Genomic DNA, 22,424 nt, shown 5'->3' with positions numbered 1-22,424 from the left:
CGTGATTCCTTTAGCGCATTGCTATATGCCTACATTTAACTCAGCGCATGATTGCCATCTCACACCAGGAACAGATGGGGGATCAGCTCTGACCCATCACGGAAAATGCTGCTGCATTTGGGAACAGTTTAACAATAACAGAGGCTTTGAAGCATCTACATGTTCCATGTTAGGAAGCTGCCAGTTGTGTTTCTCTTCCCTTGATCTTGCTGGTTTCAATAGTGTTCTCTCTCTCTCTCTCTCTCTCTCTCCCTCTGACAACTGGGTGCAGCCATATGGGTAATTCCGCACCCAGTTTCAGCCACCCAAGAATGGTTAAGCGGAATATTTGTCCAATTTCATATACCAAGAATAGGAGAGCAATCTCAAGGGCTTTGCTGAAGCAGACACCACATCTCAGTCTGAATGTGAGAATAAATTCTTCTTCCTTTGTAAAAACACCCTCTGAATACTACTGTTTCATAGTGTTTGCCTCTTGCTCTCCTTGCCTTCTGCTGCTGCCCGGAACTTTTTCTCCATCCTACGCCTACTCCAGAGAGCCTGCCAACCCTACACTTCTCAGGGTGCGCATGGGAAACCATCAGGAGCTGTCAGGTTGCAAATAAATGATTCCAGTGCTATGGAAGGAGAGTGGGAGGAGGGGAGATACAGTGCTTAAAAATGGTACTTACGTGGCACCGCAACCCCATACTCCTGGGGGTTCTCAGCCACCACCTTCTGCTTGAGTTCATTTAATCGGGACCCCAAAGAACCTGGGGGGACAGAAAAGAAAGATGTGTCAGGGCAGAGCACATGGACACAGTGGTCTATAGCAAAAGGAAGGGGGGAAATACATGCTGGGGATAGGCCCAGGCCTGTAGCTACAGTGCCCCACCGATCAAACCCCTCTGTAAACATAAAAGCCCTGCCAATCAGCCCCCCACTGCTGACAAGCAGTGCCTGCTACTGCTGTGGGCTGCGCATCCTCCACTGCCGGTCAGGGAAGCCCTGCAGAGTTGCTGTCAGAGACGGAGTGCACAGGAGGGTGCACCAGACACTGTTGCCGCCCGGCCAGAGCTCTCATGGCACATCCCTTGCCCAGCCCAGCTTGGTTCCTGGGAGATCCAGCTTCAGTGCCGAGAGCCTGGCCCCCCGGCCCCCCTAAAGAAAAAAGTCCTGCCTGTAGCCCCACCAAATTTGGAATCCTGGCTACGGCCCGGAATGGGCCTTCATCATTTTACTCTAACATCTCTGCCTGTGCCAGGAGGCAGGGCTTGGAACATGATGGAAGGAGCAAGACGCACCATGTAAGTGGAAAGAGAACAGAGTAGCTTCACTTGCAATGTGGCAGAATAAGTTATGGGAAATGTTGGTATTAAGTAAATGTACTAGACATACTTTCAATGCCTGCTATGTAAAACAACAGGAAAAATGTGTTGCATTGTGGCATCTGGTGGTAGAATATCTAACTTTGAATGACGCAATTCCAGATAATAAGTTGTAGAGTGAACTTTTATTCTTTTAATCTGGTATTTTGAATTGTTGATAAATTAAAAAAAAATTAAAAAATCATTTTTTACATTAAAATCTTTACCTATGATAGGGGGTAGGCCTCGGAACATGATGGAAGGAACAAGATGCACAATGGTGTCTTTTTCTTCCCATCTCCATTTTTCACCATTATGTCTGAAACTGTACTTGAAGGGCTGTCATATAGAGGATGGTGTGGAATTGTTTTCTGTGGCTCCAGAAGAGTTTCCAGCTCAACATTAGGAAGAACTTCCTGACCATTAGAGCAGTTCCTCAGTGGAACAGACTCCCTCAGGAGGTGGTGGGCTCTCCTTCCTTGGAGGTTTTTAAACAGAGGCTAGATGGCCATTTGACAGCAATGAAGATCCTATGAATTTAGGGGGAGGTATTTGTGAGTTTCCTGCATTGTGCAGGAGGTTGGACTAGATGACTCTGGAGATCCCTTCCAACCTTATGATTCTATTCTATGAAACAAGATGTTCATGTCTCTTTCTGAAGGGAGAGTAAGAAAAAGAGCTGGTTTTTATATGCCACTTTTCACTACCCAACGGAGTCTCAGAGCAGCATACAATCTCTTTTCCTTCCTCTCCTTTCAACACACACATTGTGAGGTAAGTGGGGCTGAGAGCTCAGAAAGAACTGCCCTTGAGAGAACAGCTCTGAGAGAACTGTGTCTGGCTGCATGTAGAGGAGTGGGGAATCAAACCCAGCTCTCCAGATTAGAGTCTTAACCACTACACCACGCTGACTCTGTATGCACACACCCACAATGTGGACAGCTTAGGCCACTCTCCTGGTGTGGAGGGAGCTCCCTTTGGAAGCGGAGATAGAGGAGCTGTACTGATACTTCCTGTCAGGGGTGGAATTCTAGCAGGAGCTCCTTTGCATATTAGGCCACACACCCCTGATGTAGCCAATCCTTCAAGAGCTTACAAAAAAGAGCCTTGTAAGCTCTTGGAGGATTGGCTGTATCAGGGGTGTGTGGCCTAATATGCAAAGGAGCTCCTACTAGAATTCCACCCCTGCTTCCTGTTCCCCAGATCTCTACAATGCTCAAAGTTCTTCAGAGGCTCTCAGGATGATGATACTACACTATCATTCCTTATGCCTTGAAAATACCATACAGTTATTACTTTGTTTGTCCCTACAACAAATGAAAACTTGCACGTGCCATCCTGAAAAAGAAAGAGCCATCTTCGATACATATACAAGTTACAGTTAGGTTCAGTAATAAAAATGCCTACAGAGCATGTACTTCTAAAAAGCTAAAAAAAATTAAAACAAAACAGCTCCTGGCAGGGGTGGAATTCTAGCAGGAGCTCCTTTGCATATTAGACCAACCCCTCTGATGTAACCAATCCTCTTAAGAGCTTACAGGGCTCTTATTCCAGGGTCTACTGTAAGCTCTTGGAGGACTGGCTACATCAGGGGTGTGGGGCCTAATATGCAAAGGAGCTCCTGCTAGAATTCCACCCCTGGCTCCTGGGAAGAATGGAATCATGAGAGTCAAAAGGACAGGAGAACAGGAGGGTCATTACGATGATCTCTGGAGCCCCACTTATGACTGTAGGTGCGTCCCTGAGAATTTAGACCGGGCCTTGCAGGATATGGCAACATGGTTGAGGGGGAGCGGGCTGAAATTGAATCCAGCGAAGACAGAAGTCCTTTGCCTGGGTCGGGGCGCCCGGGAAGGGGAAATACCTCTTCCGGTCTTCGACGGGGCGCCGTTGAAAGCGGTGCACCGGGTTAGGAGTCTGGGAGTCTTACTGGAGCCTTCATTATCAATGGAGGCTCAGATTGCAGCCACTGCCAAGTCAGCCTTTTTCCACCTAAGGCGGGCAAGGCAGTTGGCTCCCTTCCTAGAGCGCCAAGATCTGGCAACGGTACTTCACGCAACGGTCACCTCGAGGCTGGATTACTGTAATGCCCTCTACATGGGGCTGCCTCTGTACCGAACCCGGAAGCTGCAGCTGGTGCAGAACGCAGCGGCCAGACTGTTGCTGGGGCTCCCTAAATGGGAGCACATACAGCCTGGGCTGCGCGAGCTGCACTGGCTGCCAGTTATATACCGGGTTCATTACAAAGTGCTGGTCATTACCTTTAAAGCCCTATATGGTCGAGGACCTGTCTACCTTAGGGACCGTCTCTCCCCATATGAACCACAGAGAGCACTAAGGTCAACTGGAAAAAACTTGCTGACCACCCCCGGACCAAGAGAGGTGAAGCTGCAATGCACCCGCAATCGGGCCTTCTCCTCTGTAGCCCCGAGCCTATGGAACCAACTCCCAGAGGAAATGCGGGCCCTGCGGGACCTTGAAGAATTCCGCAGGGCCTGCAAGACCTTCCTCTTCCGACTGGCCTTCGCTGAAGAAAGAAGCTGCTAAGGATAACCGCCACCACAAAAGAACGAATAGCAATAGCACTTTTATTAATTTAATTTAATTGATTGATTGATTTTAAACTTGTCAGAAATTTGAATGCTGGATGTAACTTTGTTTTTATATAATGCTGTTAGCCGCCCTGAGCCTGCTCCAGCGGGGAGGGCGGGATACAAATAAAATTATCTATCTATCTATCTATCTATCTATCTATCTATCTATCTATCTATCTATCTATCTATCTATCTATCTATCTATCTATCAATCAATCAAATGGTGATAACTGGTGGTAATTCAGCTAGTGTGGAATGTCCCACATAGAGGTCTGTGACTAATGATGATTAATTTTATAAATGGTTGAGTTATAGTATGTATGTTTTAATTGTTGAAATGCCTATGTTGTGAGCCGTCCTGAGCCTGCTTCGGCGGGGAGGGCAGGATACAAATTAAAAATTATATTATTATTATTATTATTATTATTGTTGTTGTTGTTGTTGTTGTTGTTGTTGTTGTTGTGTTGAAAGATGGGCCTTGAAGTTGGAGCCCAGACAAATCTCAAACCAAGGACCACCTGAAAGCCCATATACATAAGGAAATGCTTCCAAGGAGCCTAGCGTACAAATTCTATATAAATAGGTGCAGATAGCTTCATAACGTTGAAGGGTCAAAGCTGACAGAAAATGACTCCTGCATGACTACAACAATCTAATCCACACTTTTCTCACCCAGCACGTTTTGCCATTGGTTTTCTAGGCAATAAAATGTACACGGTCATTTGAAACTGCCTGGGTTCCATCTACGACGGGTGCCATCTCTGAAATGCTAGTGCGACAGCCTATGAAATAAGGATTGTGATGAATCAGCCCTCCTTCCCCTCCAGAGTGCTGAGGAGACAAGCACCTCTGGGGATTAGCCTTCTCTCCTCTGAGGTTTGGTAAGAGAGGACTTTGAGCTCTGGCATCACATTTTAGAAACCGCCCCCGGGAAAGGCAACTGCATCCCTCCCTCACAGAGTGACTCACCAATCAAAACCACCAGTCTCTTTCTGTCACCCGGCTGCTGCTGGTATTTGGTGACTTCCTCATACGTGAGGAGTTCAGAGGTTTGAGTCGGTTCAGCTTGCTTGGTTTCGGGCTGGCTGCTTTGCTTCTCCTTTCGGCTCAGCCGGAAGCTCCGCCGCAAGCCAGCTACAAGGCCCAAAAGCGATGTTATTGTCACCACACTTCACCCAACGTTGAATTGCAGGTTTGCTTAGCTTGGACTGCCCTTCAACACAGTCATCTGGTAATTCTCAAACTGCAGTAAATCAAGCCCTCCTCTCCTCTTTTTTTTAAATTTAAAAAAATGTATTATCAGATTCTTCTAAAAATACAATAAAATCATAAAACCAGAATAGAAATCGAGGGGAAGTGGAGAAGCTCACAGTCCCAAAGCTTGCCTAAAGAAGAAATCTTCACTGGGCTTCTAAATGCAGACAAAGATTGGCTATGGCCAGGTGAGTGGTAAGAGTTTCAGAGCACAGATCACATGGTGGAGAGGCCTCTGGTCAAAACTCCCAGCATTGTAATATCCCAAATACATGGTGTGCAAAAATTAACTTCCACTCCTAATTTTAATGTACAGCTGATGTGTTATTAGATCAGTCCAGGGTTGGAATGGTGCAGGGCCATGTTTCCAGAGTCCCTAAAAATCAGGCATTTTGCTAGGGTTTGGGGGCTTCCAGCAGTTCAGCAGGCACACAGAAGCTTTTACCCAGAATTAAACTTTGTTGGTTTATTTATTTATTGATTTGATTTTTAGCCCGCCCTTCCCGTAGAACAGGCTCAGGGCGGGTTGCATCATAAAAACGGTCTATAGTAAAAACAGTAAAAAAACAATTTAAAATATAAAATCTAAGATTACAAAGATTAAGATGGCAGATTCTGCCTCATAGATGTGACCTATTGTCCAAGTCCAGCAGATCTTGTAGTGCTGGGATGGAATGAGGGGGGGAGGCCAGTAACAAGTGACGCCCACTGCCTCAGCTGAAAGCCTGGTGAAAGAGCTCTGTTTACAGGCCCTGCGGAATTGAAGCTGATCCCTCGTTGAGGCCAGATGGACATCTCTGGGGCCGGGTATTTCCAGAAGTTGTTGGTTTGCTGACCATAAGAACCTACGGGGCTCATACAGGGAGAGGCGGTCCCAAAGGTATGCTGGCCCCTGGCCATATAGGGCTTTAAAGGTTAGTACCAACACCTTGAACTGGATCCGGTACTCGATGGGTAGCCAGTGCAGTTCACGCAGCACAGGATGGATCCGTGCCCGTATAGGCGAAGAAGTCAACATCCATGCAGCAGCGTTCTCCACCACCTGGAGTTTCTGGAGGAGGGTCAAGGGAAGCCCCATGTAAAGAGAGTTACAATAATCTAGCCTGGAAGTGACCATTGCATGGGTTACTGTGGCCAGATCGTGGGGGTCGAGATACGGGACCAACTTCCTGATCCGCCTCAGATGGAAAAAGGCCGACCTGGCAGTGGTGGTAACCTGGGCCTCCATAGTTAAGAGAGGCATCCAGAAATACCCCCAAGCTCTTCACCCTCGATGGGGGCATCAATGGAGCCCCATCAAAGGATGGGAGCCTGATCCCTGATCCCAGCCCCCTATAACCTAGACACAGCACTTCCATCTTCAATGGATTCAGTTTCAACCAGCTCTGTTGCAACCAACCAGCCACAGCTTGCAATGCCATACCCAATTCCTCTGGGGCTGAATCCAGGTGGCCATCCATCAGCAGAAAGAGCTGGGTGTCATCTGTATATTGATGACACCCCAGCCCATACCTCCGGATGATCTGGGCAAGGGGGCGCACATAGATGTTGAATAACATTGGGAAGAGAATTGCTTCCTGTGGCACACCACATTGTAATGGGTGCCGCTGGGATAGCTCATCCCCAAGCGCCACCCTCTGTCCCCGACCTTGGAAAAAGGAGACCAGCCATTGTAGGGCCAGCCCCCATATCCCTGCGTCAGCGAGGCAGTGGGCCAACACTTCCTGGTTGACCGTATCAAACGCTGCTGACAGATCAAGAAGGATCAGTAGCACTGAACTGCCTCGATCCAGATGCCTCCGGAGATCATCCACCAAGGCGACTTAACACCGTCCCATGGACAGGGCAGAAGCCAGACAGGAAGGGATCCAGGACAACAGCATCCTCCAAGAAAGCCTGAAGCTGCGTTGCCACCGCCTTCTCCACTACCTTGCCCAAGAATGGCAAGTTTGAAACTGGGCGGCAGTTTGCTAGGACTATAGGGTCCAGAGATGGTTTCTTCAGGAGAGGACGGACCACTGCCTCCTTCAAGGCCCCCGGGAATGCCCCTGTTGAGAGGGACAAGTTGATGATCTCCCTCAGGGAGTTCGTATGCTGTCACTGCAGGCTTTAATCAGCCATGATGGACAAGGATCAAGGGGGCAAGTGGTAGGTTTCACAGCAGCCAGGGTCTTGTCAACTTCATCCTGGGAGAGCAGGCTGAAATGGTCCAAAACTGGACCTGAAGACAGGCAAGGGGTTTCTAGTTCCATTATTGTATCAATTGTGGCTGGAAGGTCGCGGCAGAGCGACAAGACTTTATCTGCAAAATAATCCGCAAAAGCCACACAGCCTATATCCAATTCCCTAGCACAGTGTTTCCCATTTGCAGGGTCATGACCCAGTACCGGGCCTTGGAAGCCTCACTACCAGGTCACAAGAAAAGCCAAAGTTAGCCCCGTCCCATCTCTATGTTGTGCACAGAGGAGCTGGGCTGCCTCTCCTTCCTTCTCCCCCACTCCCAGTGTTTGAGAGAAAAGCTAGCATCCACTGGCACTTTAGACCCATTGTTCTTCAAGGTATGAGCTTTCATGGGTCTTGCAGTATGTTCTTTTGGGGAGATTTCCCTGGGAGGCCTGGGCGGCAAAGAAGGGTGTGTGTGTTTTTTTCAGCCGGGAGGGGCAGGGAGTGGGCATTCTAGTAGCTATTTTTTTTTACCAAACAACCCCTGGGCAGAATTTTTGCTGGCTGGGGTCATCTGATGGTGAGGAAGACTTTTTTTTTCTTTGCCCCCCCTTTCCTTCCTTTCTCTCTCTCTCATTCTTTCTTTCTTTCTTTCTTTCTTTCTTTCTTTCTTTCTTTCTTTCTTTCTTTCTTTCTTTCTTTCTTTCTTTCTTTCTTTCTTTCTTTCTTTCTTTCTTTCTTTCCCTGCAAGTGATGCTCTGACTGTATTCTTGGTGTTGGGAGGTGGGGGAAGCAACAGTGGGAGGGCTTCTAGTGTCCTGGCCCCACTGGTGGACATTCTGATGCTTTTTGGACATTGTATGAGGGAATTTTGGACTGGATAGTCCACTGGCCTGATCCACCATGGCTCCTCTTATTTTATGTTTTTTTCTTTCCATGTCTTTCTTTTCCTTTCCTTCCATTTCATTCTTTCCCTTTCCCTTGCAAACATAGGAGCTCTGCCAATGAAAAGTTGGCACCCCCAGTTGTAGCCAGGTGGCCTTCTATGAGATTCCTGTGTGAGTGAGTGAGAGTAAGAGGTGTGGGGCAGAAAAAGATTAATGGAGATTACTGCAGTATATCTCAACAGCACTGAAAGAGATGGTACTATGAACTTGGCACCATTTTACTGGTCCTGCTTTTAACAGCTGCCTGACACCAAAATTAAACTCCTCCTGTAGATATTAAAAAGGATTAAAGTAGTTCACTGGCTAAGTATCTGCATAACAGGTTGCTTTTAAAGGCATGGGAAACACAGCCAGTAAAAAGCTGCAAGCCCCTCATAAATATTCTTTTTGGGATAACTACAGAAAAGCTTGTATGAACTTCATATAACTTGAAATTAATTCATTAATTGCAAAACAATGCTACCTTTCACAGTAATTTCTCCAAGTTTTAACCAAAGAAAAGTATGAAAAATAGCTGTCAAAAGATTTTCTTGAAACCAAGCAAGCTTGGTTGTAGCTTGAGGCAAGGTTCCAGTAGTAGCAGCTGAAGGAAGGGCCTACTAAATGTGTCAGTATATTTTGAGGTAGAGCAGCTGCCAGGGCCCAGTTTGGGTGGTACACAGTGCTGACATTCCTGATGGCAATGGCAACAGCACTCCCAATTGCATACTCTGGGCAGTGCTGTTGAGCAAGGGATGTGTAGGTGGTGCAGGCAATTGAATATGGGCATTAGGAGTGCTTGCAAGCTGGAGAAGAATAGACAAACAGATAGGTGCATGCAGGTGTGGGGGTGAAAAGAGAGGACCGCCCACTTTCCACCCCCATTTTGGCTCAGCGTGAGTTTCAGAGAGATTTTTCTGAAAATGAATTTACTTCCAAAGAAGAGGCAGGTTTGGGGGAGTGCCCTGGAAGTGACATCACTTGGTCCTTGACACCACAGGAAATGACATAATTCCTCGCCCGGCTCCACCCCCAAAGTCTGCTGGCTCCACCTCCAAATTTTAGTGGGCCACGAAGGAGAAGTGCAAAAATAACCGGGCCATGGGAAAGAAAAGTTTGGGAAACCCTGCCCTAGCGTTTGGCATGCCCTGAGGCAAAGATGTTAAAGACTGAATTAATCTAAATAATCAAGCTGGGTGCGATTTTGCAGAAGCGATGGAGGCAGCATAGAACTCCTTCTTTGCTGACTTCGTCACCATCTCATAAGTCTTCATAAACGATCTAAAAGATGTTCTTGTAGCTTCATCCCGAGCCTTCCGCCACACTCTCTCTAGTCGTCTCAGTTCCCATTTCATCCGCCTCAGCTCCAGGGAATTCCAAGGAGCCAAGTTGGTACGGGAGCGGAGAGGGTGCCGGGGAGCGACCACATCAATGGCTTCAGAAAGACAGCTATGCCAATCTTCCACCAGCTCATTCAATGGGCTGCCAGGGGGAATTGGATCCCGCAGAGCCTCCTGGAACCTATTTGGGTCCATTTGGCTCCACGGGCGAGCGTAAATCCGCTCGCTGCCTAAACAGGATAGCCGGGCCTTCAGGACAAAGTGGTCTGATCATGGCACTACATCCGTTGTAATACAGTCCACTCCAATTGCCGAGACAAAGATAAGATCTAGCGTGCGACCTGCTTGATCTGTGGGAGCTGAAACAACTTGGGAGAGCCCTAGTGCTGCCATGGAGGACACCAGGTCCTTAGCCTGAGAGGAGGTCATATTCTCTGCATAGACACTGATGTCTCCCTGAACCAATAGCCTGGGATGCTCCAATGCCCAGGCGGATATAGCTTCCATCAAGCCAGGCAGGACACTGCGTGGTGCGTTAGTTGGATGGTACACCAGCCAAATGGCCAAGCTCTCCTCAGCATCCCACACCAGGCCTACACATTCAATGCCAGCAATCCGTGTCTCAGGGAGTGTCCTGAAGGAGAAAGTCTCCCGAATAAGCATCGCCACCCCTCCCCGCCACCCATTAGTCTGGGACTGGTGGAGGACCGAAAAACCTGGGGGAGTCAGCTGCCTCAAGGCAACGGTTTCACCATCTCGCACCCAGATCTCGGTCACGCAAGCCGGGTCTACCGCCTGTTCCACCAGATAATCCTGGAGGACAGAGATCTTATTATTGATAGACTTGGCATTGCACAGCACCAATGAAGTACTTTTCTCCCTTTCTCACAATACAAGAACTCGTGGGCATTCGATGAAATTGCTGAGCAGACAGGTTAAAACGGATAAAAGGAAGTACTTCTTCACCCAAAGGGTGATTAACATGTGGAATTCACTGCCACAGGAGGTGGTGGCGGCCACAAGTATAGCCACCTTCAAGAGGGGTTTAGATAAAAATATGGAGCACAGGTCCATCAGTGGCTATTAGCCACAGTGTATGTGTGTATATAACATTTTTTGCCACTGTGTGACACAGAGTGTTGGACTTGATGGGCCGTTGGCCTGATCCAACATGGCTTCTCTTATGTTCTTAATGTTGGAGAAGGGTGTACTTTCCTATCCCCACAGCCAGCATCTCTCAGGATGGGACGAAGGTTGGAAGGGGACCGAGCATATTCATATCTCTGACTCCTTCCCACAAACCACCTTCTCCCATCGCCATACTTCCCACGCCCCAACAGCACTGGGATCTCTGAACCCAGTGTGGCCTCCCCCATTGGAACCTTTTGGCCCAATGTGGGCCCACTAAGTCTCTGGAGGCATACACTGTGGCGTACAGCTTTGGTTAAATCAACACTGCAAACAGCAATTTTCACTACAAAAACTGACCTCCACCCCCCACACACACACCCGCTTTTAAGGTGCCACTGGACTCAAACTTTGTTCTATATGTAGTACAAACTTTGTTCTATATCCCCTTTTCTCCCTCATGGGAACCTGAAACAGCTTACATAGTTCTCCTCCCCTTTTCTCCCTCATGGGAACCTGAAACAGCTTACATAGTTCTCCTTCCCTCTATTTTATCCTCACAACAACCCTGTGAGATAGCTTAGGGTGCAAGCTTCCGTGGCAGAGTGGAATTTGAACCCAGTCCTCCCAGATCCTAGTCCAACATTCTAACTACTAGACAATCCTGGCTGCCATGCAAGAAGCAGGCACTGTTGTATGGTGCCCACAACCAAAGCCTGAGTAGGTTTTTTAAAAGCCTTATTTCCTCACCTATGTATTGTCCATTGAAGTACCCCTCGCAGTCACAGTCTTCTGTTAAAGAAAAGGAGAGAGATAAGGACAGGCTGTTAGAAAGAAAAAAACACGCCCTCTGTGGGGAACAAGCGTTTCATGCTGCATCCCGCAGTGATTTCACAGGACTCTTCAAGACACAGAACAGCAAAAGGCCACAGTAGAAGGGAGGATATTTGATTTGTAACATTCTGTAAGAAAAATGTGTGAAGAGAAATGGTTCTCCCTCACACACACCTTGACAGGCAGCAGCACAGAGTACAGAAAGGGAATTTCTGTCCTTAGGAAACACACCCCTAAAGGCAGGGGGTAAGCAAGGTTTTTTTTAAAAAATTATCTGTTTTTATTTATTTACATTATTTACAGTCTCACTAAGACTGAAGGCAGATACGGTAGGTGGTGGAAAGTGATGTCAAATTGCAACTGACTTCTGGTGACCCCGTAGAGAGACACTCTGAGGTGGCTGGCCATTGCCTGCCTCTGTGTTGTGACCCTGGTGTTCCCTGGAGGTCCCCCATCCAAATACTAGCCAGGGCTGACCCTGTTTAGCTTCTGAACTCTGATAAGATTGCGCTAGCCTGGGCTATCCAGGTCTGAACAAAGGCATATTACACAATGTAATTCAATACAATCCACAGTCAGGACATCCAATAAACAATAGAATAGGATTTAGATGACGGAAATCTGGAACCCAGCAGAAATCTGAAAATGGACCAGAAACAAAGCATTGGCATTAACGCAACATGTTAAACAATGCAGAAATTACATAGTAGGATCATTTTTATGGTGCACATACAAGAATGAAACATCAAAATTCAGATTAAATGATCGGCAAAGAGCCAGTATAAGAAAGCTCTTTTGCATCATTAAAACCATCCAGCTCAGCATTACTGATAATTGACATGTTGATTCATAATCCATAAGGCTTCTACAACCCAAACACCACCTGTTGCAAGTCTTCTGTTGTGAAGCACGGCACATGTGGGGTCTCACAATCAGCAATAAATATACCCAGGGACTATTGTTTTAGTGCACTAGGATAAATCTGGGCATGGCTTGTGCTTGGATTACTGGCAACCATTTACCTCAATCATTTCCCTTTCTGTAAAGAATCTCTCAGAAGCCCTTTAGTCCCATATAAAAAACCCTGGAAATTGAGATAATGCTACAGTAATCACTGGGGGTTTAAAAAAAAAAAAAAAAAGCTCTCAAAGCCCTCCAGTGGAACAGCGGGACAGATGGAGCGCTACAAGGGCTTGACAAAACAAAAATGGCACTGATGTATGTAGAAATCTTGGAAAATACACTCTTTCCTGTCCAGACACTGGAATAACACACCTGGACTGTGCTCTTCCCAAAAAAGATGGGAAAGGACTATTAGAGAACAATGTTGTATGGATGCTTATTTATAAAAAGCAGTCTCGTACAGAAGCCAAAGCAGAGGAAAACTGCATGGAAGCAGCCCCCTTCCCCAAGGTTGATAATACAGGGTACAGTTGCACTATCCCTTTCACCCCTTACACGAGGGGCATTTTGAAAGGAAGGTGGGAAAGCTACTGAATTTGCTCAGCTGTTTTCTGCAGTAAGCCACAACAGAGTCTCAACAACAGGTAGGTAGAAGAAAGGCAGAACAAAGTTGACCATATGAATATATGAAACTCTCTTATACTGAATCAGACCACCGGTCCATCCAAGTCTATTCAGACTGGCAGTGGCTCTCCAGGATCTCAGGCTAATGTCTTTCACATCACCTACTACTTGATTCTTTAAACTGGAGATGATGAGGATTGAACCTGGGACCTTCTGCATGCCAAGCAGGCGCTCTGTCACTGAATCACAGCCACTCCACTCAGGGACTTATCAAAACCAGAGGGTGTTGGGGTGCAGAACCAGCCAAGATCCACTCCAACAAGAAACTCACCCAGTCTCTACACCCGGACCACTCAGCACTGGCCTTATTTCAAGCCAATCACTATTTGTTCTGTGTCAGTTTATCTGCTGGCCATCCTATTCCCTTCTGAAAATGGGCATGCACCATGCGAGTCCCAACAATTCCAGATCAAGGATTCTCAAGCCTCTGAAAATCTGAAAGGCCAAGAGAACTTCTGCAAGACCAAACAGAAAGTGCTATTTCAAATGGACCACTGGGTGTGACTCTACGCATGACACTTTCCTCATATGTACTGCAAAGGAAATGGGGATACCAGAACAGAGTTGCTATTGGCCATTCAGGGCAGAAAACATATGACAGGAACAAGAGCAGATGGAGGGGCAAGGGGGAGAGCAACAGCTCAACACTTTAAGCGGGGCTTTTTTGTGTGGAAAAAGCCCAGCAGGAACTCCTCTGCATATCAGGCCACACCCCCTGACATCACCATTGTTTCACACAGGGCTTTTTTGTAGAAAAGGCCAAGCAGGAACTCATTTGGCATATTAGGCCACGCCCCCCTGAATCCAAGCCAGCCAGAACTGCGTTCCTGTGCATTCCTGCTCAAAGAAAGCCATGGTAAAAAGTGCCAGACAACTTATGGCCATACTGTTGGTTTTCAAAGCAAAAGACACGGAGGTGGTTTGCCATTGCCTGCCTCTCTGTAGCAACCCTGATATTCCAGGTGGTCTCCCATCCAGTGTTCTCTCTAAGCTGAGTTAATGTGAGCTAGTTCACAGTTTTTTAGCCCCTGGCTCACACATTTTTGTCTTAGCTCAGGAAAAATGGCCCCAGAGCAAACGGATTTACGCAGCAGCTCACAACTTTAATGCCAGTAGCTCACAAAGCTGAGTTTTGGCTCACAAGACTCCGCAGCTTAGAGGGAGTATTGCTCCCATCCAAGTACTCACAAGTGCCAATCCTACTTAGATTTCAAGATCTGACAACACAGGACTAACCTGGGTCATCTGGACCAGGGCAAGAACCACTACACAGAAGCACCAAAAGCACATATCCATTTGAGACAACATCTCCTGTTAAAACTGACTGTCTGCCTATTTGTCCCAGAATCTTTAGATAAAAAAACATACAGTTGGATCCAATCAGATTTACTATTGGAAAGGGAAGGGGCCCCTTTTAACTGCTAAAAAGGCTGTATCAGGATATATGAAACCCATATGGACAAAAGCCATACTGGATATGGGAGTGAGGGAGAAACTGGACACAATCGAAATGGAATAGCTGGTAGGCACCAACCCACAGAGCTAGAAGTGGCCAAGCAGCTGCCATTTGCCTGTCAGCCCCCCCTAACCACACACCTGTTTATTTTATTCATGTAAAACTCTCCTTAGACTCAACAACGCAACAAAAAGTTACAAGCGCACAGAAACCAAAAACTCGTTAAAAAGATGGATGGAAAGAACCCAAACACAAAAGGTAAATATCTTTTAAAAAATTAAAAACCAGGTAAAAGCAAGCTTCAATTGTGGTGACCAGGACTTTTTTTTCTGGGGGAACGCGGTGGAATGGAGTTCAGGAACCTCTCTGCGGAAACAAAAATTCTCAAAAAATGTTTAAAAGTTCATGAGGGGCAACCATGTGTTTCTCCTCCATTTCCCTCCTGAGAGTTCTGGCACCTCTTCTTCCAGAAAAAAAGACCTGGCAGTGACCTAACGGAACGTTCACAAACATTCTAAGTGCTCGCACACATGACTAATGGATAATGTCTTGATTGGAAAGAGAAGGGCAGAGTTAATTTCACCTACAGGAGGGTGAACCAGTCAAATCTAGTTTCCGACTAAGGACTCTCAGAGAATGCCATCTCCTCCTCCCTCTTATTGCAAAGCAAATGCTCAGCAGCGGGGCCTAAGCCCCTCTACATGTACTTGGAAATCATAATGTCGACAGTTCCACTGAAAGCTATTTTCTTCCTTCTCTCCCAACTGGACATCGAGCATTCGTCGTTCCTTAATGACAGCCCCACGGTGAGAGAAAACAAACAAAATCATAAGCATGTGCCATAGGAATTAAAATTTAACTGCCACGCTAATGAAAATTTTAATCACCATCATTATTATTATTTACAAAGCGTCTCCAACGCCAGGCACTGTGCAACCATTAAGTTAAAAAGTCTCGTTCGAAGCTTGAAAAGCTGCTCTTTTCTTGGAAGGCACAGCTCTGAGAAGTCAGAAGGAAAGAAAGAAAGGGAAAAAAATCAAAAGCATCGCCATCGTGGATCATCAGGAAAATACCTGCTAGGTTCAGAAAGCTCCCAGGAAGCCATACAATAGCTTTTCAAGAAACAGCGGGAGCTTAATCTGTGTGATTACAACAGGGGGGGAAGGGGGAATTACACTTTTTAAAAAAGAAACAAATTAATAGCTAAGGAAAATTAAACAGGCTTGACATTAGCCGCCTCGAGGGCACAAGAGAAAAAAAAATCAACATCCCCCCCCCCCCCCCATGCTAAAAAGGGCTGCTTCTGCAATAGCCTCCTTTGATTGCTTGTGAGTTTCATATAAATGAACCCAGAGCTGTGCTGGAGTGGGAAACCAGGGAAATTAGAATTAGAAACAAATTGGCCAATCTGTTCAGCACACCAAGGCCATTATTTCCAAGATCCAGCCTGAATCAAGCACCCACAGGTATGGCTTGTGAGTCACTGGCAGTGCCGTGCCAAACAGAGCTATGCCCTTCCAAGTCCACTGAAGTCGATGGGCTCAGTAGGAGGTAACTCTGCTCAGGCCTGTGCTATTGAACTGGCATTCACATGCTTGACGCACAAGCACTGATCCTGCCTCTCATGCAGAGATTGACTCTGCTGTTCCCCCTTCTCTGAGGGGCTGCCTGATAAACTCATCTTCTGGAAGCCCTTCCTGCATTTCTTCCCTCTGCATGACTCCCCTCCTCATCTTGCCCATCTAACTTCAGAACATGCGTTCAGTACTTCACATTCCTGTCCCATGTGCCACCTAGTCCACCTTCTCAATTCAGCAGAAATTAAAAATAGTAGTAAAATCTGCCAGGGTGAGAATTTCAAGGTCACTCAGACACCTGCTTTTTCTGACACAAAAACTGAAGGATTTAGTCCTTGTGAACATGGTGGGATTTACTTCTAAAGAAGCATATGTGATCGGACAGGGTTGAAGAAAAAACGAGTGAAGCGCTTTTTGGTTTCTTTCTGTTTTAAAAAATACCCAGCTACTCTATTTATAGCTCAGAAAACCTGAAAGTATTGCCATCCCTTCCATCTAGGCCGGGGGTCCCCAGCTATGGAACCCTTTGACACCTTTCCTGGTGCCCACCAAGTGTTTTAGAAAGTAGATCAGGCCAGGTGGGGAAGGAAGGAAGATGGGGGAGGGAGGGAGGGAGATGAGGGGAAAAACTTTAATTTTAAATGCATTCTCCAAGCCGCCCACTGGCTTGACTTGGAGAAGTAATTTAAAGAAAGAAATGCCTTTCCAAGCTGGCCAATGGAGCAGTGGGGGCTTCGAGAGCCACACAATATGTGTGAAAGAGCCATATGTGGCTTCTGAGTCACATTTTGGCCACCCCTGCTCTAACTAGTACACCCAGGTGGAAATAAAAATGAATTACAGTAAACTGCAGAAAGTGATGTGTGTGTTTCCCTGTTCATCTCTATTACGGAACCTGGGTTTATAGATTAAAAACATATACACACGCATTATACATAATGACTCTGGTTACAGGAGACCATTTTTAATTATCAGACTGCTTATATGCAGGAAAGGAGAAAAAACATGTTAATTGCTCACTTCAGAATAGGTGAAGAACCTACCTTTCTCGGAAGACTGATCGTCTGCGGTTAGCATAAAAAGATAAGAGGCAATATAAGATTTTTAAAAGACCAAAGAAATATTTAAATGGAATGGAGGAGTGGGAGTTAATGGAATTGTGGTTTTTCAGAACACAACCTGTGGGCAATTACAAAGGGCAGCACCAGTTATTTGCTGTTCTTTCCCAAGAAATGGGGCAAAGGAGACCCCATAACCACATTTTTGTGTTCATGGACTGCCAGTGCTGGATCTCTCTGGACAACACTGATTATATGCGCTGAAATCAGTGCAGCTTCACTCCCAACTTTTACGTATCCCCTGTGGGAGGAGAGCAGATGTTGACAGACAAACCCTGTTTTTTTCCCTGCCTCTTGGGGCCAATTTGCCTGACCATTCTGACACCTTAGTGACATTTCCCCACTCCCCTATTTAGTTACTATTTTTAAACTGTTTGCTTACATTGGGTGAGATTAGATTTGCACAAAGGTTACTTTCTAAAAGTACAAGCAACTCCGACAGCAATGGTTAGCAATAGCAAAAACAAAAGAGGCGCATGACACATTGAAGATGAACTTTTTTTTTTTGCTGCAAAAATGTTTATGGGCGTGGCAGCACCATTTTGCATGCTATTTTGATGAGAATTCACTTATTCAACAGGCAAGCTTGTCATACCATGAGGTTTTGTGAGACTCAAGCCCAAAAATTCCTGCATTGCAATCAATCTGTTTGTCTTTACAATTCTGCAAGCGTCTTCTTTTTCAGTTTTAGCCAATCAACACAACTGAGACTGAAACTTGTATCAAGTCTGGATCTCTACAAGCTACATAGTGCCTTAAACCTGGCCAGTTTTAGATCAAAAGGGCTATAGCAACACCATGTTATAAACTGCCATGTCAGCGTGCATCTCTCATGACACACCACAGCTTCTTCTTGAGGGGGCATCACCCAAACCACTGATTTACCATTCAAAATTCCAGTATGTAGCACAAAATAATTTGTGGTTTAGGGGTTCACCGTGACACTGGGAACAGCCAGGCAATTTAGGAAATCAGAATTCCCAACCCAGTACACTGTTTCAGCTCATACTGATACCCCAACAGTCCAGATATTGGACAATTTCAGGTGAGTAGCCATGTTAGTCTTCAGTAGCAGAACAAAATCCAAGAAGCACAAGTTCAGTAGCACCATTAAGATCAACACCATTTTCCAGGGTCTACGTTTTCGTCAGATCCCTGACAAAGTGAGCTCTGAGTCATGAAAGCTTTTGCCTCCAAAATTTTTTATAGCCTTTAAGGCGCTACTGGACTTGAATTTTACAGCTGACCATGACTGCTTTAGAAACCCTGTGTGGGTTCATCCTGCCGATACTGCACAGCAAGTATCAGCAGGATGGAGATTACAGATAATGCAAAGCACTACAGACATTCTCCGACACAGTGGTAAGTGGACCCATCCAAGTACCCTCAGGAATTCTTCCAGTCTACAGCATCTGCTAAACATCCATCAAAGTGATCCACATGCTATAAGCAGATCCGAAGTTGTAACCTCCAAAGTCTTGCAATTCTGCAATGACATATTTGTGTACACCAGACACTGCCCCAGCATAACAGTACAACCCGAAGACTTATACTTGTCTAAGCTCAGTGATTTAAATGGGCTTAGAATGTTGTTAACCATGCTCAGGGTTGCACTGTAAATCATGCAGCATACCATTCTACTAAGTGACTGCAAGAGATAAGGCTGGAGCCAAGGTACAGGCATTCAGGGACCTTGCATTCTTCATCAATGCAGATAATATGGTGCAGCACCTGAGGTGTCAATATCCATGGGATATGATTGTCGTGCATCCTCACTGGGAATAACATCAATTATGCTTCCCAGCATTTATACAGTGAGTATGCACTGCAGCTTTCAAGGCCTCTGTTCCCACCCCACTCCCTCCAGTTTTCCTTGCTCTGCTGAGCTGCACAAAAACGTATACATGACAGCAGGGGTCGTTTTGTAGGAAAATGGGTGGTGGAGCTCATTAGCATATGCCGTCACCCCATCAGCCAAAAGCAACCGGATGCAAGAAAGGAGAGCCCTGGGAGAGCGAGGCCTGCTTTGGCTGGCTAGAGATCCAGCCAGCCCAAGCAGGTCTCGCTCACCTGGGGTTCTCCTTGGCCGCCCCCCTCCCATAATCAAAAGGCCAGTAAGGGTAGCGTGAGCTTCTTCAAGGGTTAATGAGGGCTGCTGGGGGTGTGGCAAAGCTCCTGGTGGCTGGGTGGCTGCCTGCTCTCCTAATCTAGGGATTGTTATGCAGCTGCACCTACTATTCAATGGACAAGATAGGTGGGGAAGAGGGAAGGGGGCTGTCAGAAACGTTCAGAAGCTGTGCTCCTGTGAGCTCCTGCTGAATTCAAGGCCTGCATGATAGTGGCAGTGACTGGGTTAATCATAGATCAGTTTCAGACTGGGCCAGTCACTGGCCCAACCATTTCTAAGCAAAAATGGGTACATGGGAGGCAAATGCCTAAAATCAAGTGTCTGGAAACCTTCCTGGAAGTCCACCCTGGGGTTCTGATTCTGACTACTTCTAGACTGGCAACCATCATAGCCAAAGAGTTCCTATGCTATAGGATGCCTCTCTGCTTTGGACAGATAAACCAACAGGTCTGACAACCTTTCCTTGTAGGAACTGAGAGCCAGTTTGGTGTGGTGGTTAAGTGTGCAGACTCTTATCTGTGAGAACCGAGTTTGATTCCCCACTCCTCCACTTGCAGCTGCTGGAATGGCCTTGGGTCAGCCATAGCTGTCACAGAGTTGTCCTTGAAAGGGCAGCTGTTGTGAGAGCCCTCTCAGCCCCACCTACCTCACAAGATGTTTGTTGTGAGGGAGGAAGATAAAGGAGATTGTAAGCCACTCTAAGCCTCTGAGATTCAGAGTGAAGGGTGGGATATAAATCCAATATCATCATCTTCTTAAAAAGCAACTATCAGGCCATGCTGTCTCTGCCTCGTAACGGTTGCATCAATGCACTTGTTGATTTGCAGTGTGTAGGTGGAACTACCCATATGTTTTGCTATCTTGGCAAATTACCCCTGGGGGTCAATTTACATCAGGAAACTAATGTGGGAGAAAGGGTTAAGCCCCTACCCCCAAGCGCTGCATTCTCAATCCAATTCTCCTTCCTTCGGCAGTTTCTATTAATAGAAGGTTTAAAAGATGGGCAATCAAATCACAGATCTCCAGTGCCTCCACTAGTTGCGCCCTTAGAGGACGCACAGATGTCAGTGCATATGGCTTCCCGAAACATTATGCACACTTCAGTTATGGAGAAATTGGTAGCATTTTCAGCCTTGTGCATGGCCTGATTTGACTATGCAGTTAGGAACTTGCTGTTTACATACAGGACTCTAAAGAGGCAATTTTAAGGGGACCCACAATCAAACTGCAACCAGATGTCATTCCCACTACAGAAAGGAGCTTCATCCTTTATATTTTGTACCTGAGCAAAGACACAACACTATAAAACACAAATGTTCTCATCAAGTGAGAAGGCCGCGAAGGTCAATGTCAGGCCTCTTTGTTGCTTTGAGTTTTTAAAGAGGAACAGCCTCTCAAATTAATTTCCGCCTAATTTTTGCATCCTGAGCTCAGAACAAGCATAATATATAAAGACACCCTAGGGACTGGAATTTTTTTTTTAAAGTATCACTAAAATTATTACCAACGGGGTCATGCAACACTTCAGAGGCAAACATTGCACAGTAGTCCAAGCTTTCACAGACTACCGTCTGTTTTGTCAGACAGATGCACAGTGTGGGCTCTGGTCCATGAAAGCTTTGGCAGCAGTAAGTCTTCAAGGTGCCCCCAAACTCCTGTGTGATGCTCCCCCTTGTCAAGGCATGTTGCTCTTCTTCTGCTATGACCTTCCATGCAGTGGAGGGGCCACCACACCTCAGTCTGGAGAAGGAAAGAGGTCACACCACCGGATTCCTCCCCGCCTTCCATACCCTCTGCTCTCACATGCTGCCTGAGCAGGGATGTGGCAACCAATTACTTTTGTGATAATGCATTAGAAAAACTGATTCTTGAAAGTGTAAAGTGAAACGAGTGGAAGATAACCTGTAATGAATGAGCAAGCTACGGCTTATCAAGCTGACAGCAAAACAGGGAAATAGACCGGTTTTGCCTGTCAGCTTTGCGTTTTTGTGGGTGCTGCGTGGTGTTCATGCTATTCGCCCACAGTTACCCCTTACGTATTGATGCTATTGTGAATGGAAATTCCACACTTATTGGCTGACGCAAGTCACATGGATTGAATAAATTGAGTTGTTTTGGGCATTTTTCTAAGGAAGTATTTATTGAGTTGTACACCTTTAAGTGCCCGTTGTGCTTCAGAAGTCTGCTGCACACGGTGCTTTTGCTTTTTGAGCAAAGATGTGGGCAAGGTGACTGCCCAGTGGAGGCTGGGACTGGCAGGTGGTTCCCACTTAGCAAAGAAAGGATTTCTCTAACAACAACAACAACCCCCCCCCCCAATCTCTCACAACACTAGCGCTCAACTGGAAGAGTGCTTTTAACCCAGGGAAGCATTTCTTTAAAAACAACAGAGAATTCTGGAGCACGTGAAAGGTCCCACACTGGTGCCATGATTCTGACTTGCAAGCTCTCCCCTTCACTCCAGAGACACAAGGACTGGGCTGAGATTCAAGTGTTGGGGAAAAGACCACCCTACATGCTCAGAGATACTCTGCTGATTTAAGAGGTTATAATTACACACATTTAGTGTTAACACTTATATCATGTTGTATGCATGCATCTGAAGTGGCACACAGGGAACACAGTAGTCATGTGGTTTTGATTTATGATGCGAGCCATGGCATGAGCTCCGCGGATTTTAGTCTAACTTGCTGTGCTCTAACTGTACGGAGAGCACCTAAAGCCCTGTTTCATCCACAATGCATATATGTGCAACTGTGGCCTTTACAGAGGTTAGCATAATCTATAGCAGGGGTGGCCAAACTTGCTTAACGCAAGAGACACAAAGAATAAACGTCAGATTTTTGAGAGCCACAAGACATGAACATCAGATGTTTGAGTGGTACAAGACAAGGGAGGGAGAGAGGCAAACAGATGGAGGGGAGGGAGGGTGGAGGGAGAGGTGGAAATAAAGCAACTTTAATTTTAAATGCA

General features: G+C 46.3%; 1 protein-coding gene across 2 annotated transcripts in view; it reads right to left on the bottom strand.

Annotated features, from left to right (window-relative positions):
* MPP3 (MAGUK p55 scaffold protein 3) overlaps window positions 1-22,424 on the bottom strand; it is a 107,920-nt gene that overhangs the window by 28,908 nt on the left and 56,588 nt on the right. Inside the window, exons 11-14 of one of the 2 annotated variants that reach the window (XM_060256288.1) lie at window positions 17,249-17,269; window positions 11,502-11,543; window positions 4,910-5,074; window positions 672-752 (exon numbers count right to left, since the gene is read on the bottom strand). In XM_060256288.1, coding sequence (XP_060112271.1) covers window positions 672-752; window positions 4,910-5,074; window positions 11,502-11,543; window positions 17,249-17,269 — 309 coding nt within the window. The remainder of the gene's footprint in view (window positions 1-671; window positions 753-4,909; window positions 5,075-11,501; window positions 11,544-17,248; window positions 17,270-22,424) is intronic. The other variant, XM_060256289.1, reaches the window with a different exon arrangement.

This window comes from Heteronotia binoei, chromosome 15 (genome assembly GCF_032191835.1).
Source record: "Heteronotia binoei isolate CCM8104 ecotype False Entrance Well chromosome 15, APGP_CSIRO_Hbin_v1, whole genome shotgun sequence".
Classification (NCBI taxonomy): domain Eukaryota; kingdom Metazoa; phylum Chordata; class Lepidosauria; order Squamata; family Gekkonidae; genus Heteronotia; species Heteronotia binoei.
Note: the sequence above shows the minus strand (reverse complement) of the source record. Positions and strands in the feature narration are given on the sequence as shown.